Source organism: Gekko japonicus, unplaced genomic scaffold, assembly GCF_001447785.1.
Source record: "Gekko japonicus isolate JY-2015 unplaced genomic scaffold, Gekko_japonicus_V1.1 scaffold309, whole genome shotgun sequence".
Classification (NCBI taxonomy): domain Eukaryota; kingdom Metazoa; phylum Chordata; class Lepidosauria; order Squamata; family Gekkonidae; genus Gekko; species Gekko japonicus.
In genome coordinates this window covers 670,251-687,322 of record NW_015166430.1, presented here as the reverse complement: position 1 = coordinate 687,322, position 17,072 = coordinate 670,251, and the positions used below count along the sequence as shown (strand labels likewise).

The window sequence follows — 17,072 nt, the reverse complement described above, 5'->3', positions numbered from 1 at the left end:
GGGAAATTCCAGACACCCATTATTCCAAAGTCCCCATGTACTTGTTGGGGGCCTCTTAAGGCTCATCAAAGGCTAACAAAAGGAGGACTGGAAAGACAGAATTTCCTGTGTTGCTTTGTCCATTCATGCTGCCTCTTCTGTCTGAGGATTCAGAGGTGCACAAATTTATTTGCTGCCAGTTTTACTGAGGGATGGAGATGCAGAGGCCTTTTAGATTAGGAAAGCAAGGGTAATGGGGGTACAGAGAAATTTGGAAGAGGCAGCATGCGTTCTACAGGATCCAAAGAAAGAACAGATAATGTGAGTGTGAAAGATCTGTGGGAAGGGAAAAAGACATCTAAGTGAGTTAAGAAGGACTGGGGTGGAGAAAGAGGTGAGCATAATTGTGTGTTATTGAGTGGAGAAACAGTTCAGAGACATCTATGGCAGTGAAAGAAAGCATGCTGCAGAGTAGAGAATAAAACCACTGGACAAAAATGGAAAAGAAAACATCTTTTCTGTGGTCAACGCAGTGATGCAATTCACTTGTTTGTCAAAGGGGTCCACAGAGTGGTTTGAGTTGTGTGCTCCTGCACTGGTGGAACAGAACTTTATGCCTCTAGACTCACTGTCTTTGCACAAAGATCTTGGCTCTCCTCCTCTTCATCTTCCACTTGTTCCTCTTCACTGTCACTATCAGTCTCCAAAGAATCTGTGCAAAGAAGAGAAGTTGCTGTAACTGAAGAGACTTGTATGCTATTGATTCCAAAGTATTTACAGTCAGTGAAGGCAGAGTCACTTCTGTACCACTGAAAATTTAGACCCAAGCACTGCTTTCAGCAGAGACCCTGAACATAGTTTATAACTGTGAAATGTGAGCATCTCAGTGTTGATGTAACACCCACCAAATTGCTTCATGCTGCTCATGATGGGATGTCGGTACTAATAAAACAGTAGTTGTACAGACTGTGGTTCCTGTTCAGAGGGCTTGCAGTACAAGGGAAATGGAGCAAGTATTCAGGGAGAGAACAGAGCTTAATGCGGAAGGCAAAAATGGAACATGAGATGGTTAACTACTATCAGTTAGTACAGAATAGGTTAGTACAGTTAGTACAGAATAGTTAGTACAGAATCAGTTAGTACAGAAAAGGCTTCAGCAAGTAGCCTACATGATTTTGACTATGCAAGCTGGAGATGCATGTCATCACCACCCCCAATTCCTGATCTAGTCTTAAAGGACTGCTGCTTGATACGACTACAGACGGGAGCAGCTTCTCTCTTTGGACCACAGTGGAGGAGGTCAAAACACAAATGCTTCCATTTAGCCAGCAGCAGACAAAAGTGACTGTTCAACACCAGAATCTAGGATGACCTAATGGAAAAATCCTAGCTGAGCAAAGTAGAAAAGGAAGCAGCAGACGATGCCTCACACTTCCTCTCTGCAGCTGCAACCTTCATCCCAACCACCACCTACATACAATATGCAAACAGGGCCTGGGGAGAGGCTCTCAAGCCAAGAGCTGAAGGGGTAGGCGGGCAAACTAAGGTAATAATCAGGACCTCAGAGAAACAGGGTATTTTCAGTAAACTGGATCTGATTTTATTATGTTTTCCTGGTTTCCATTCATGCACCCACCCTTTTTTTAATGATCTGACCTGAGCCCTTGGAATAGGGCTGACTATACTTAAAAATAACCACCTGAGTCCTTGCTGAAGCTGGAGTCCTCTGTCCAAATCTGGTTCATATCTGGAAAATTAAATGAGGTTGAAATTGGACTCAGTCTGGATAATTCAAGCTTTTCCTGGGTGGACAGGCAAATCCGCCTTCTCTGGAAATCTTCACTTTCCTCCTTTTCTAGTTTGGGGTCCTCTCTAGGATGTGGAAGCTCCACTCGAGCTCCTTGCATTCCTATTTCTAGGTTCCCAAGAGCCTCCTCCTGGGACAGGCTGTAAGTCCAGTTTCTTAGGCCATGTCCCAGATTCTTAGGATGGGCCCTGCCCTCCGTTGTGTCTTTATTCACAAGCTGTGAAATTAAGTGGTCTTCAGAAACAGGACTTCCCAACTCAACATCTCTCACAGCAGAATGTTGGTGAGGTGGAAACTGCGATGAGTTTGTGGTACTGGCACCTCCATTTTCTCTGGATGGGAATAAGTTGGCATCTTCGTGGGATAATATTTGAAGTTCTGCAGGTTGCTCTGCTGACAGATCTGTGAAGGAAGAGAGGTTCTCATCCAGGCTTTGATGATGTGCATCGGTCTCTATTCTGGTCTCCTCAGCGGTGAAGTCCATCATGCCTTTGTCTGAAGGAATGTAGAGCTGGGTGGAATCCTAAGAGAGCCAAACATAAAACAGTTTGCTCTGCAAGTGGGCATGTCGCAGGCACACCCCTCCATTCATGTGACTAGGTGGCTGGGAAGTACTGTGGCCTTTTGGACTGAGATACCAGGTTAATTACTAGCTGAATAGGAGTGGCCTTTTTAAGAAGCACTGATTGCTGCTAATTCTTAGAAAGGGCAACAATCTCACTTACCTTGCATGCTGCTTTCATAATGACTCTCCTGTCAGGTACAGCCATACTTGTGGGGGCAGCACAGTGCAGCATGCAGTAGAAATTACCTAAGGATAAAACAAGATGGCTATAACCAAGTAGAGGGGGCTATTGTTACCAATCTGCCAGCAATTATGCCATCACCAGAGCAGATTCCGCCTCCCCTTTCCTCTTTCTACTCAAAGAACATTGGGGCGGGGGGGCAACAGATCTCTGCTTGCAGCAAGTTAAATGCACAGTTCGAGGGAAAGTCGCCAGTCAAATACAAGAGAACCTGTTTGTATTGATGGCTAGACCACATAGTCTTATCTGGTGGGTAGTCTCAGTTCTAACCACCTCTCTCAACTCACCATCATCCTCGTTGAGGACATAGTCACCCAACCGCAGTGTCGTTTTACAGTGGTGGCACTTGAAACAACCACGATGGAAGAAACGCCCCTCAGCACTGACTCGCTCTACGATATACACATGTTCACCACAGATGTAGCAGGCATCACTGCTTCTCCCTGGAGAGAGTGGGGGACTCTGTCAAAAGACCAGGTCAGAAACTTAAAAGTTGTTGAGGGAATGGTCTCCCTGTCTCTAACACATATGAACTAATAGAACAAAGTTTGAGTCCAGTGACACCTTTAAGACCAACAAAGTTTAATTCTGGGGATAAGCTTTCATGTGTATGCACATGTCAGCATGCACACAAAAGCTTATACCCAGAATTAAACTTTGTTGGCCTTAAAGGTGCCACTGGACTCAAACTTTGTTCTGTTGCTTCAGACCAACATGACCACCCACCTGAACATATGAACTAACTCCACTTTAAGCCTCACAAGTATACAGGGCATTACCATTGATTAAATTCCAGTAATCTCTCCCAGTAAAATGTATTTAATTCATTTATACCCTTCCTTTCTTCCAATGGGAACCCAAAGTGGCTTACATCATTCTCCTCTCTCCCATTTTATCTCCACAACAACCCTGTGAGGTAGGCTAGGCTGAGAGAGTATGACTGGACCAAGATCACCCAGCGAGCTTCCATGGCATGAGTGGGGATTCAGATCTGGATCTTCCAGATACTAGTTCAACACTATTAACCACTACACCACACTGGCAGCAAGGAGCTAGCCAGTGGCTCAAGGATCCAGAAAGTTCTTTCCTATCACATGAAAAAAGCAAGATTTGACCTCCTGCCAGCATTTAACTGCACCAGATGAGTACCTAACAGCTGTTGCAGCTGGGCTTCATATAAACCAGAGAGCTGATATCCTGCATCCTGTGCTCAGGAGGAATTCTTGTAGTCTCCATGTGTACATGCAAGAGGTCAGACTTCACAAGTAGCATCCAACCTTTTTACACAATTATTCAGTGCATATGTACAAGCATGTCCGTCTGCTTTAGCCTCCAGGGTCGCCCTCCCCCCCCAGCTCTCTGATGCAAAACGTTTTCTGGGGGAAAGGAAATCAATAGGTCTCAACCAGGGGTCATGTCCTGCCGGAGTGCGGTGGAGCAGCGCTCCGGCAGTAAGGAGCCCGGGGCAGGGCCCCCCCGCCATTCCTGGCCTGCCTGTGCAGGTGGATGGGCCAGGGAAGGCCTGCAGAGCCCCCCGCCACCTGGGACTGGCTGGAGAAGGGAAGGGGAGGCAGGCAGACATGTCCCCCCTTTCCCCTGAGCCTCTCTGCCTTTGCGGAGAAACTCGGGGGAGTGGGGGGGATTTAAATGCCTTTCTTTCCCTTCCCCACATGAGGAAAAGAGAGAAAGGCATTCTAAACATGCCTGGGTTACCTGCCTGATCAGCCGCGGGGCACCTGGAGAAGACTGGGCAGGGAACCCAGGCATGCTTGCATGCCCACCCTTTGCAAGGAGGTGTGGCATATGCAAATGAACTCCTGCACCTCTTTTTTTACAAAATGACCCCTGGTCTCAACTGATAATTAACAGTTCAAGTGGACACGTTCAAGTCACCTATTCAAATGCTGAAGGGAGGGGAGTGATTTCCTGGATGAGACCTAATTTCACAGATGCAATCTGACTCTTGGGATCAGCATTTAAACTGCCGTCTTAAAGTTGTGAGTCATGTGGTAGCTGTAGTCAGTAAACTTTATGCACTTTTAGTCATGGGATAAAGGTCAGAAAGCTTATGCAGTCAATGGCATATAGGTTACTGGAAATATTTGTTCCAACCCTGAACATCTTTTGTTTCTTGATCTGATTTTCAGAAGCGGCAAGATCGAACAAATTGCCCCTCCCCCAAAAGATTACTGGTTTGTTCGTTCTAACATGTCCTTCACTAATTACCAGATTATGGAAGTCACATGCAGGCAAGTTATAGGTACATGTATTGTCTGACTACACAAGAAGCTTCTCTTTGTTCACAAACCAAGGATGCAACTGGCTGTAGCTTCCTAGCATACAGAGAGAAGCTACCTGCAGAAAATTCTTACTCATTTCAATCCCTATATGGCCAGTGCCCCCCCATGAATTAATTTGGTCACATATAAAGCAGCCCTGTATCAGCCCAAGGGATGCTGATGAACACCAGAGGTTTTCTTCCCTCACCTCCATTTCATGATCCATCCTGTTACATCTCTAGAACCTCAACATCTAACTTAAAGAAGGGATTGATCCTGTCCAAAATCTCTCTTAATACAAGGTGACAGTCAGAGATAGGAAAACTCACCCCAGCTTCTTGCTTCGTCCTTTTAGTTTCTGACTCCACCATGTTGCTGTCCTACAATTAAATGTTATGGCTTTGGATCAACAATAAGACAAAAGGCAAGTTTGTAGTTCACAGAATCAGATACCCCCAACCCAGACTACTTGCGAGTTGGGGCCAGATGCCAAGGGTCTGCCGGCCATTACAGAAGGCACAACTGTTTAAAACACTGGATGTGGCTTTTCACAGACTAGCAATGGTCCATAAGCAGAAGGACTCACCAGGGTTCGTTTACGTGAGAGAGAGAGACTTTTCTGGAGCTTGCTGAGGAAGAGGATAGCTCCCTTGGTGCCACGTGACGACAGAGGCTTTGCAGCTTCCTCCTCCATTTCTGCAAGAGAACACAACCTTTTCTGGGACAGAAGCAAACTTGAGAAATATGTTTGACCTTCCCCACCATCTCCATATAGGAAAGAAACATGGCAGTGGCAATTCCTCCATTACCACAGGGTAACTGATAACATTTCCACGAAAGGAGATTCAAGGGATCTGTGTCTCCACTACCATTTGGGACTCCCATATTCCACAGCAATGAGCTACTAGTCCATCCCTGACCTTTCTTCTGCTTCCATATTGTTCCTCTACTGTGTACACTATAAGCACTTTGGGCAAAGAACACTGATTCCTGTACAGAATCTTCCATAATGTTAATAGCTAAAGGATATATGGAGTTAAGCCTTTAAGAACAAAAGTTAAGATTATTTTGCTTTGGTGCGTATTTGGAGACTGAGGTAACTATGGATTATAGATTTTTTCCCCCTTTAGACCTGAAGGGCAATGCTTGTGTTATATTCAAAATGAGAAGGTGGCCAAGAACTGCCTTTCTAGGGCAAGTGATGCAGAAAGCAGCTTATCACATGAATCACCATCTTTGTTTCTAGAATCTCATCAGTTCTCATCAGTTTGCCTTCAGTTACATTCAATGGGAGTGTGCAAGGATAGAAATCCATGTGATGAGTTGCCCAAAACAAGACATCTGAAGCATGGAGCAGTTCTCCCCCCCACCTATTTATGAGGGGAGCGGTGGCAGAGTGAGTATATCCCACTGTCTTAACATCCGAACTGTGTTAGTTCGAGCCCTGAGCTGGTGTGAGCAACCAGCCTGTTGTCCCCAGCTCATCGTCCACCCAGCGATTCGAAAGCTTCGGCGAGTAGATAAAATGGGAACCACTCCTTAGAGAGGGTGGGCACACCAATCTCCCTTGTGGGAGGGTGTTAGCTGACGGTCAGGACGTCCTGGTCGAAGTTCGGAAAAAGGCGAAAGAACTTCTCGGCTACAAAAAATCCCTGCAGTGGATGTTTCCTGCTAGGTGGTGGCAGTGTGGCGATGTGACATACGGGTCCTGAAGCCTGGTTGACAAGCAGCCGTTCGGAAAATGACTGAGCCAAGCAAGAAGACGTTTGCGCCATGCAGTGACAGCGTGTGCAATTAAATGAATATATGTTGTCTTCCCTACCCCCTATGAACATTGTTAGTCCCCTGTCTAAAATGTGTAACTGTACATCGCTTTGAGCCCACTGGGGAAAGCGATTAATAAATTGAAAGTATTATTATTATTATTGTTGTTGTTGTTGGTCTTGTTGTTGTTGTTGTTGTTGTTGTAGGATCTCTGCAGGACCAAGGCCATTTTTAGTTTCCAGTTTGTTGTGTGCATCCTTCTCAAGAGAGGAAGACAGTCTTCATCAGAACCAAAGCATGATCAAGAGACATACTGGTGTTAATATACATATCGTTTAGATGTTTACCTAGCAAAGGTTCAACCTTTCTGCCACCTTTAGCTTTGACTTGAGGCTTTGTGCAGTATCATTTCACAAAACTTTTCCAACTAGCTTGCCTAAAGTCAGAAAACAACCTAGTTTTTCTTGTGTACACGGTATAGTAGCTTAAAGCAGGCTCCTACAAAGTTCCAAAGAAAAAGCTACCCAAATCTGCCCTATTATGGATGATAATTTCCCAGCCCTCAGTTCAAGCTAGCATGATTTCCCCAAAGATAAAATTTAAGACATGGCCTCTAACCTATCCCTTCCTAAACTGGTCCCTTCCCATATCACCAGCCCCAACTACAAAATGGTAAAAAGGAAGCCAAGGTTCAGTATTGGTTCCAAGATATAGTAGCACACACACGACTGGATTATCTGGGAGTATCTACCTGGAGAGGTCTTGAAGGCATCATAAAACTGACTTAGGTAAGTGATCAAGCCAAGTCGGTCAGTCTCAGACATTGAAGCCATTTCAGGACTGGAAAGGACTGGAGGGATCCCAAGCTCTTGCTCGGCCACATCTAGGGCTATCTGGTTGTTCCCAATGGGATCATTCTGGACAAGGGAGTTGAAGTCTCTGGAGATGGAAATTATAAGCCAGGGTGAATGGCAGGAATGACACCTAGAGATTTTTTTAAAATCAGGAGCCAGTGAAAGCTTATGTTTCATGGTGAAGGGTTGTTGTTTTTTTTTATTGCTATGCTCAACACATTCAACATAAATATACTCCATAGTGAAATCACCCTGACAACGCCTGTCATGGGATATGGCAACAATCAACAGTAAAACGATAACAAAAATTAGACCACTGTTTGAAGTACAAGAGCATCAACAGCTATTAGTTCATGACAAGCAACCCTGTGATCATGGTGACTCAACCACAACTCTCAGATTTATTTCTGTTCTCCTCCTATTATTAAGGGTACTGGAGATTTTGAAAGCTTGCAGACCATTTTATGTTATTTTAGTTGAGCCTCATAAAATGTATTACGCAGCGTTTATGGATTTTGCTCTGGACCATCAATGAAGCTACCTGCAACTTCTGTCTGGGTTCCAGGATCTTACAGAATATTTTAAAAGAATCCCATTTCCTGTCCATCATTCTCGACTAGCAAGCTGTCAATCTCCATCCCCTGCCCCATTTCCCATAATGGATACTCACAGAAGGTCAGGTCGAAAGTGATGAATGAGGGCACAGAGGGCCAGGCCACTCTTCCATGAGTGTGTGAAGTCCAGTACTTTGATGTCAGGGTAATTTGCTGTGTTAGTTTGACACCAGCTAAGGAGTTCCTCATAGGCTCTGTTAGAGTCTAGGTTGGGGAGGGGTGAATTATGCAGAAGAGAGAGAACAAACATAGAGACTTCAGAATAAAGACTATAGAAAGAAATGAAGACCTACCAAAACAGCTACTACAGCCAGTTCCCAGGATGTCTCCTATTACAGGATTTCTGTAGTATAAAACAAGTAGTACATTTGAAGGCTTCTAATTTGCTTCCTCCACTGGCTCTCAGGACTATCTCAGGCAAGGCAATAACTCCTGTTACACTCCAGATCTAGCTCAGTCAGGATTCCAACCACCCATTTTTCTGAGGAAATGTTCACACATCCTGAATCTCTAAAATTATATCTGCATTGCCCAGAACCACCTCTCCAGTGTAGTTGGAGAAACAAATGAGGTACACCTCTTGCACTTCTTAAAATCCAGACCCATGCAATGAAGGATGAGCCTAGCACTGATTCCACCCGACAATATACAAAAGCCAAATTAGCAATCACAGTAATATTTGGCACAGATCTCATGGCTCAGTTGAACATTTGCATGAACTCACCTTCATATTTGTACCCTTGAAGACAGAGGTGAGAGTTCAGTGAAAGTGAAATTTGTACAGTTCCTTCAGCTAAGGATTCCTGTACTGGGAAGAGATCCCCTGACTTCCTTTCTAAGCAAAATTAGCAGCAGTGTAGAGTCATCCTAATTATCTCAATGTGCATTCATTTCCTTTCTTATTATCTCTCTCTCTTTCTCCTTCTTATAGCCCCATACCTCCTTCCTAACCACAACAAGACTTACAGAACATTCCATTAGAAAGACAAGATAGTCAATGGGAACAGACTAGGAAGTGGGAAACAGTGACAGTATAGTCGGGTGACAATCGAGAAAACACAAAGAAGCAAAAGAGAACTGTAACTGAAAGAGGCTGTAGAGATGGAGACCAACACACTCATACAAGCATTTATGCATACTTGCATGTATGCATACAAACTTATTCAGAAGTTGGGGAAATAGTTCAAGAGATACAAAGGTATATGTTGCCATTTTCATTTGTTTCACTGAACTCTGGATAGCAAAATGCTACTGTGGAAGCAAAATGTCATAGAAACTGATGCTGTGCAGCAGGGGATTTTGCTCACAGAGGTGATCATTTGGATGGTACAAGATTCTGTGATAAAATCTGAAGAACTACCATAAATCAAACTACAGAACAGATTTAGGGAAAGGGTGAGGAACAACAAATTGCTGAGATCATCCAAGAATTCAAGTGGTTTTAAATGTGAAATTGCTGTTCTACATACTTTGGTATGTATCCTCTCTTTACTATGTCAGAGAATTTGGAAACAGCTAATGTTAACACTGAATCTTTTTTTTGTTTAAAGGCTGCAAAGACAATCCTGCATGTATCAGCGTGGGATGTTGTTGGTGGTTGTATCCTGCTCCAGGGCACATGCTACAATTGACAGCCCCTGAGTCTCTTTCAAATCTATGTTTAGTCTATTGGTAGGGCTGTGTGAATTCCAATTGGTGTGTTCACCATCTAGAGATTCTCAGCATTCATATGCAAATTAACCTTGTTTGCCTATGCATACAGGTGATGTGATTTGTCTTCCTTGTCTGAGAATTTGTAAAAATTCCATGCATGCATGGAGTCCTATCTGTGGGGAAGCAGACATGGTGTATAAGAGCAACATATTAGGATCACAAGGTTATCAACGGATATGCTGCTCAGGTGCAAAGCAGTGCCTTAGAGAAAGAATAGTAGGAAAGATGGCAAAAGGAATGGGAACAGCGGGAAGGTCTACAAGTAGCAAACAATCTGCGTGAGTGTGGAGGAAGGCAGGCATCACTGTGTCTAAAGAGAGAGCCTGGCCAGCAAGAGAAAGTGCCAGAGTGGTGTTCAGGTGAATCCGTGCAGCTGGTAGCCAGGGGGTGGAGCCATCCACACTTACCTGTGCAGATTGCCTCTGGACTAGCCCAACTGCTCTTCTGGTCCTCTTCAATTGCTCCTGTCACATACAGATGGCGAACCTGAAAGCAGATGCACCAAGTTACTGCTCTCACTGACCACAGCTTGCACCAAGAAGCTGAATCCCTTGGTCTGAATTCCTCATCTTCTCAGTTTGGACAATGGACCACACCCCATACCACAGCTGACAACAGTGTTCCTGCCATAATAGCACGGAAGAACATCTTGCAGGCAGGGCACACCAGGTCCCACCGCAATGAGCCAGCCTCCTTGCATAACCCTGTTATTTCCTGAAACAAGGCTTGGAGAAATGCAAAACAGGCCGAGATTTTGTAGTGGCAAAGAAGAATTAAAAAAACTCCCAAGGACCATAAGGTCCTCCCTCCCTCCCTCCCTCCCTCCCTCCCTCCCAGGCAAGTTACCTGAGAAGCTTTGATGGCTTGAAGGTTGATGTTTGGGTATCGCGTGGTGGGATCAATGCTGTACTGACTGATGTTCTTGTTGGTGCTGTCTGGGGAAGTCTGTGACAGCCGCTGGGACACACTCTCTCTGAGTGGTCCCTTAGCCCCCCAGTAGCAAGGCACACTTACGTGCCCTCAGGCAAAATAGCAACCACCATCCCATCCTCTTCACAGAGGTCCCTCCTCACCTCTCTTGCCTGCCTTTGTGACTGGAGGAGAATCATTAAGTTCTCCTGCATTCTCTTTCCCAGTGTCTCCAGACCTCTGAGTTACTGTTATTGGATTACTGCAATGCTCTCTACATGGGGCTGCCCCTGTCCCAAATTTGGAAACTGCAGCTGGTGCAGAATGCAGCGGTGAGGCTGTTGTTGTGTCTGCCCTAAAAGTATTGCACTGGCCGCCTATAGCATACTGGATTTGGTTCAAGGTGCTGGTTCTTACCTTTAAAGCCCTATATGGTCGGGGACCTATCTACCTAAGGGACCGCCTTTCTCCACATGTGCCTCAGAGAGCACTAAGATTGGGATCCCAAAATCGCCTGGTTCTCCCGGGCCCAAAAGAGGCCAGGTTGGCCACAACGAGGGCCAGAGCCTTTTCTGTGACGACCCCTCACTGGTGGAATGAGCTCCCGGATGACATCAGGGCCCTGCGGGACCTTTTGGAGTTCCTCAGGGCCTGTAAAACAGAGCTCTTCCGCCAAGCTTTTAAGTAGGGTGCTGCCTTAACACCATGGCCCTGGCCCTAACATCAACATCACCACCAATTGGACAGCTAACAGCCTGGCAGGAGACTGGACTAGGACGTAGGCGCCCATTAAAATGTTGATAGAATGTCGGCATCTCTTATTATAGGATGTACTGAGTAGTTATGGTTTTATACTGTAATCTTAATTTATTTTGTTTTTACCATATTATGGAGTTTTAATGTATTTTTCATGTGCATGTTTGTTAGCCACCCTGAGCCCATTATGGCGGGGAGGGCGGGGTACCAATTTAATAAATAATAATGACTTCCAGTTTCAGCGACCCGCAGACGGATGCACCTCTTCAAGCTCTGAGGGGTGCGATCCAGATCAGGGTTGCAGGGAGGGGGACCGGATGATTTCAGCCTCCCCCGAAGCCCTTGTAGGGGGCTTCTAGCCTGGGGCGCAAAAGGAGCCGCTCCCAAAGCTGCAGCTTGGGGATTGAGGCTCCTTTTTGCCCTGTAAGGTCCCGGTGTCCTGAGGCCAGCAATGGCACTCAGAGATGCATTCCAGAACCAGAATGAGCAAAGATCTAAGCAACAGAGACCTTCCCTATTCTACCAATAAACTACTGACAACAAATGTGAGTGAAGAAAAACTAAGATAATAAGCGTGAAGTGAGAACCAGTAGAGAAACAGTAAAGCACTAATTCTAGAGAAGGGGGGAAAGCCTCTCAGAGGGGGAAGAACAACCCTACCCTAGACAAAACAGCGAGAAAAGCAATAAAATTTAAAAGCTACATTGAATGTCTAAAGCGAGAAACTCACCTCACCCACATTGAGTACAGAGGGCTACATTTTATACTGCAAGGAAGATTCTCAGAACTTGTAAGAACTTTTACCTTTAACATAAACAATGTCTCAGCAAGGGGGGGAAATGGCATCCAGAAGGAAAGTGATTACAGAAACTGCAAGTCTAACATCACCAATCACAAGACCGGAACCAACTTCAGACATTGCCAGTACGATTTCTGAAGCACTGCGCCCTCTGCTGGACCAGATAACTAACCTCAACAAGAATTTTGATGCCCTACAAAAAGAGCTTAAAGAAACTAAGGTAAAAACAAAGAAGACAGCCAAAAAGCTGAAAAGGGTTGAAGACAAAAGCATTGGACCAAAGAATGGAAATAGCAGATAAAGAAAGGGCTTCTGAAAAACAACTACCACTACAGCTACAAGTAGAAAGATCACTATGTTTTAAGATTTCAAGGCGTTCCAGAAAAGAAAGATGAGAATTTGAAAGAGATCTTAAGTGAAGCATTGGTTCCCCTGGCAAACTGTAAACCTGAGACACTACAAGCAGATATGAACATGGTTTATTGGACCTATCCAGAATTTATCAAGAAAAATAATTTGCCAGGGGAAATATTTGTGAAATTCTCTAAAAGATCAACAAGAGACTTGACATTCAAAGCATCTAATGGGATAGCTGTAAAAATCCAAGAAGAAGAAATTAAAATCTTAAAGGATGTTCCATTCAAAATACAAAAGAAGAGGAAGCAATATAGAAACATCACATTATTTCTACAGGAAAACTCAGCTCCGTATCGATGGATTATTCCAGAAGGACTTATTTTCAACTTTAAAGGGAAAAAGGAAAATATTGACTCTCTTGCTAAAGCGGAGCTATTTCTGAAGCAGCATCAAAGTCCAGCGAAAGGAAAAGCAGAGGATAACAACGTAATAGAAGATAAAACCAAAAAACATGAGTCAAATAATGACAGTTCCTCTTCCTCATCCATATCTATTGGCAAGATTTTTGACTCTGATTCTGAATCTGAACAGGGGGCAGCTGCTCCTAGATCATATAAGGTTAAAATCCCTTGAGAAAAGAAGAAGAAATGTAAAGGAAAGAAAACAACGAAATGAAGATCTGAGAATATCCTTTGTATGTTTTACTTACATGAAATATGCCCATTATGTTACTCCATTCAATATTATTTTTTCTGCATACTTTTTCTTAAGCTAACTATTGTACTGTAATTTTAACTATTAGGGAAATATAAAAAATCGTAATTTGACCATTAATGATCCTTGCCTACTCTGTATTTTTAGGTTGTAGTGTGTAGTTTGTAGATGTATAGATAAAAGCAATAAAAATTATTATAAATTAATAAATAATAATAATAATACTGTTACACATGACTTGGGAGATCTATTGTCTAGCTGGGGAATTCCTAGGACGATTTATACAGATTCTGGTGGTGAAAATTCCTGTTAAGTCACAGCCACCTGTCCTGACCTGGATAGCCCCGGCAAGCCCAATCTTGTCAGATCATGGAAACTAAGCAGGGTCAACTCTGGCAAGTACTTGGATGGGAGACCTCCTTGAAATACCAGCAGTCAGGAGGCAGGGGCAGGCTTTATTCAGCCACCTCTCTGAATATCCTCCAGGCCCCCAGTAGGGGTCAGGCACCAGAGGTTGCCAAGACTTCCAGGTACACACACACACACACACATGTGCACATTTTTTTAAAAAAAAAGTCACAACCACCTTATGGCAACCCTGTAGGGTTTTCAAGGCAAGAAATGAACAGAGGTGGTTTGCCTCTGTGTAGCACCCCTGGACTTCCTTGGTGATCTCCCATCCAAGTACTAACCAGGGACAACCATGCTTAGCTTCTGAGATCTGATTATATCAGGCTAGCCTGGGCCATTCAGGTCAATACAACAACAACAACAATAATACTATAATAAATAAGCAGGAAGAATCACTGAAGGCCATCTACGCAACATTTTATGGGGCAGAGGCTTGCTATTTGGACAGTGATACTTCAGTGGCAGAGCACATGCTTTGAATGTCAAAGGACTAAACTTCTGGTGCCACCAGTGCAAAAGACCTAGTTCCCTGCCAAAGTCACATGCTAGGCAACACTGGCTGATGAACCAGTGACGAACTCTGTAGAAAGCAGCTCCTGATATTTATATTCCTTTCCCAACACTGAACCTGTAACACAGAACTCCTGCAAAAAAAAAGGGCTCTCCCTTCGCAGTCATCCCTGTGGCCAGAGAATATCCCATTTTAGAGAGCTCACCTCTCAGCCAGCACATCCAGAGGGGGTGTCCCTGAAGCCCATCTCTTTACCATCCAGGCAGCATCAAAGGCTGCCAGGAACCCTCTGCCCACACCGGTACCCAATGGCCAGAATGGCTGGAGAACACACAAAAAGAAAGAATGAGGGAAGCTTTGTGAGCCTTAACAAAATGAGTCTATACAGTACAACAGACATTACTGTGTGCAGCTGCACTGAAATTGGACAGATGTCACAGAAAATTGTAGTTCTAGGATGAATCTGTCATGGTTATTTCACAGCCAAATCATGTGTTTGGAAAACTCTGGCTTTAAAAGAGATCCCCTCACCCACCCTCCACCCATTCCAGGTGTCAGCTGGCAAGCTGACCTCTACCAGATGAGCTGGCAGCATTGAGGGGAGGCAAGAGTACAAAGGATTAAATGCCAGATCAGACACAATAGGATTCCCAGCGGCTGGAAGAGCCTCCAGGCTCAACAAACAGAAGTATGTACTGTTCCCCCAGCCTCACAAAACCCAGCAAGAGGTACTGTCTGCCCAGGAAAGTGGTATAGCACCCTGCTAAGCCCGGGGGGAAATGAGGTCTATTGAAAGATGCATCTCACATAAATGACCTTTGGAAAAAGAGGCGGCCTTGTAGGCTCGTTCATCTGACCCATAGTCATCCTGCACTTAACCATGCAAGGCATTGGGATTGCCTGGACTGAAGCATGATACTACTCAGCATGTTTGTTGCATCTGGGTTCCTTCCATACTTTAGAGCTTTCAACTTGCAGTGTCCTTTTTACAACAGTTCCCCTGACCACATGCTTATCACCGGGTGGTAAGAGGGAAGTGAACGTTCCAGCTGGAACAGCACTATCTACAATCTGCATACAATTACCTGTACATGCCTCATACAAGTCAATAGGAATGAGTGCCAAACTCAACTTTCAGAAAAATCCCATGATGCTGGATTCTGTGTAAAACACAAAAACGCAAAAAACTAAATGCTGAAAGCTAGCCCAGGGGGAAGCATGGTGACCTAGCTTCCTCCAGCTGCCAGGAACTTTTAATGTGGGGGGAGCATTCAGTGGTGAACCACCCATTCTGAAAGTAATGCCGTCCCAGGAGAGCGGCACCATGTGATTTTTTTTTTGAACTCCTAAATCAGCCATTCTTGGAAGAGAAATAAACATGAATTCCAAACAATGATAGTAGAGACACCCCTACCATAACGATCATTCTGGTCTCATCAAAGGGACACTTACCTCCACTAGGCAGTCCCCCACCAGCCCAATGAGCAGCTTGGTACCATGGCAGCCACGTACTAGTGCTGCATTCTCCGAGCGGCTCATGCAGGTGAAGTCAAACATGTCAACATCTGGCTGGCTGTGATGGTTCAGTGCAAACTGCAAGTTGGGCAGCTGGTAACTGGTAGAAAAGTTGGCAGCTTCCTTGGCATATGCTAGAAGAGCTTCCTGGTTCACATTGTCTGGAGACAGCAGGCTCTCTATATCCAGCATGTCCTAGAGATATCAACATCCCTTCCATTATACTTTAATCATCTTGAACTACATTTGTTATGTTTGCAGAGTTGAAGTGTAAGCCTCCTTGTCATTGTAACCTTTTTGGGTGTGGAAATATTAGGAATCTCCATTAATAAGAAGAGTTCTGCATGTCAGGTTATTCTCAAGCTCCCTTGGAAGCACTCCCTACTGGTATTTCTCATCTGCTCTGTGCCACCATTGATCCTTTCTCTTCAAAGTTTCCTATTCCAAGCACAGATTGATTCTATTTAAGAACATAAGAACATAAGAGACGCCAATGTTGGATCAGGCCAAAGGCCCATCCAGTCCAACACTCTGTGTCACACAGTGGCCAGAAATACCAGTGCCATCAGGAGGTCCACCAGTGGGGCCAGGACATTAGAAGCCCTCCCACTGTTGACCCCCCAAGCACCAAGAAGACAGAGCATCACTTGCCCCAGAGCAAGCTAACATTCCTCAGGACCATGTGTAACCTTGCCCGCTAACTAATGAACTTTGTTTTCCATCACAACCAGGACCTTAGGAATTTTAGCTATTATCTGATTCCAAACTGACAGCCCAAGTGCATTTGTTAGAACCTGTTTATACAATCAACAGACTCAAGCAGTAAAGTTCTTCCTGGATTGTACCGCTTCAGGCTGTATGGAAAGGTGTTCCATATTTGAAACCTTCCCCATGACAAAATACTCTCTACATATGTCAAGGTGAAGAGTTCAGACTAACCTGCCCCTTGACATTCTGTTTTTGTTGAGTTTTTGGAAGGGCGCTACTCCTTTCACCTGAGAGGACTGAAACACCTGATCCTCCGTTCCAGCCCCACCTCTTGAACTGGTACAATTCTGCTCATTCACACTACCACTTTCTGTTTAGATTTTGAATTCATGTGAGTTCTTTGCATGTGTGAAGTGAAATGCACACTGCACATCATGTCTACCAGTGAGACTCAAGCACAAATCACCAACAAGCCTGCAATGGGCTTTGTGGATTTCCTTAGAAAGCTACAAGGACCAGATAAAATCCACAAAACGGTTGTATCAGCTGGCTCTAAAGTGGGCCTGGTCTTTCACT

The 17,072-nt window shown here is 44.6% G+C and overlaps 1 protein-coding gene across 1 annotated transcript in view; it reads right to left on the bottom strand.

Moving 5' to 3' along the window:
• LOC107110968 (protein-methionine sulfoxide oxidase MICAL1-like) overlaps positions 1-17,072 on the bottom strand; it is a 32,360-nt gene that overhangs the window by 6,726 nt on the left and 8,562 nt on the right. The window contains exons 7-18 of the mRNA XM_015411828.1: positions 15,726-15,983; positions 14,479-14,594; positions 10,663-10,789; positions 10,224-10,302; positions 8,160-8,307; positions 7,387-7,574; positions 5,458-5,567; positions 5,201-5,251; positions 2,880-3,054; positions 2,512-2,597; positions 1,679-2,309; positions 609-691 (exon numbers count right to left, since the gene is read on the bottom strand). Of these exons, the coding sequence (XP_015267314.1) occupies positions 609-691; positions 1,679-2,309; positions 2,512-2,597; positions 2,880-3,054; positions 5,201-5,251; positions 5,458-5,567; positions 7,387-7,574; positions 8,160-8,307; positions 10,224-10,302; positions 10,663-10,789; positions 14,479-14,594; positions 15,726-15,983 (2,052 nt within the window). The remainder of the gene's footprint in view (positions 1-608; positions 692-1,678; positions 2,310-2,511; positions 2,598-2,879; positions 3,055-5,200; positions 5,252-5,457; positions 5,568-7,386; positions 7,575-8,159; positions 8,308-10,223; positions 10,303-10,662; positions 10,790-14,478; positions 14,595-15,725; positions 15,984-17,072) is intronic.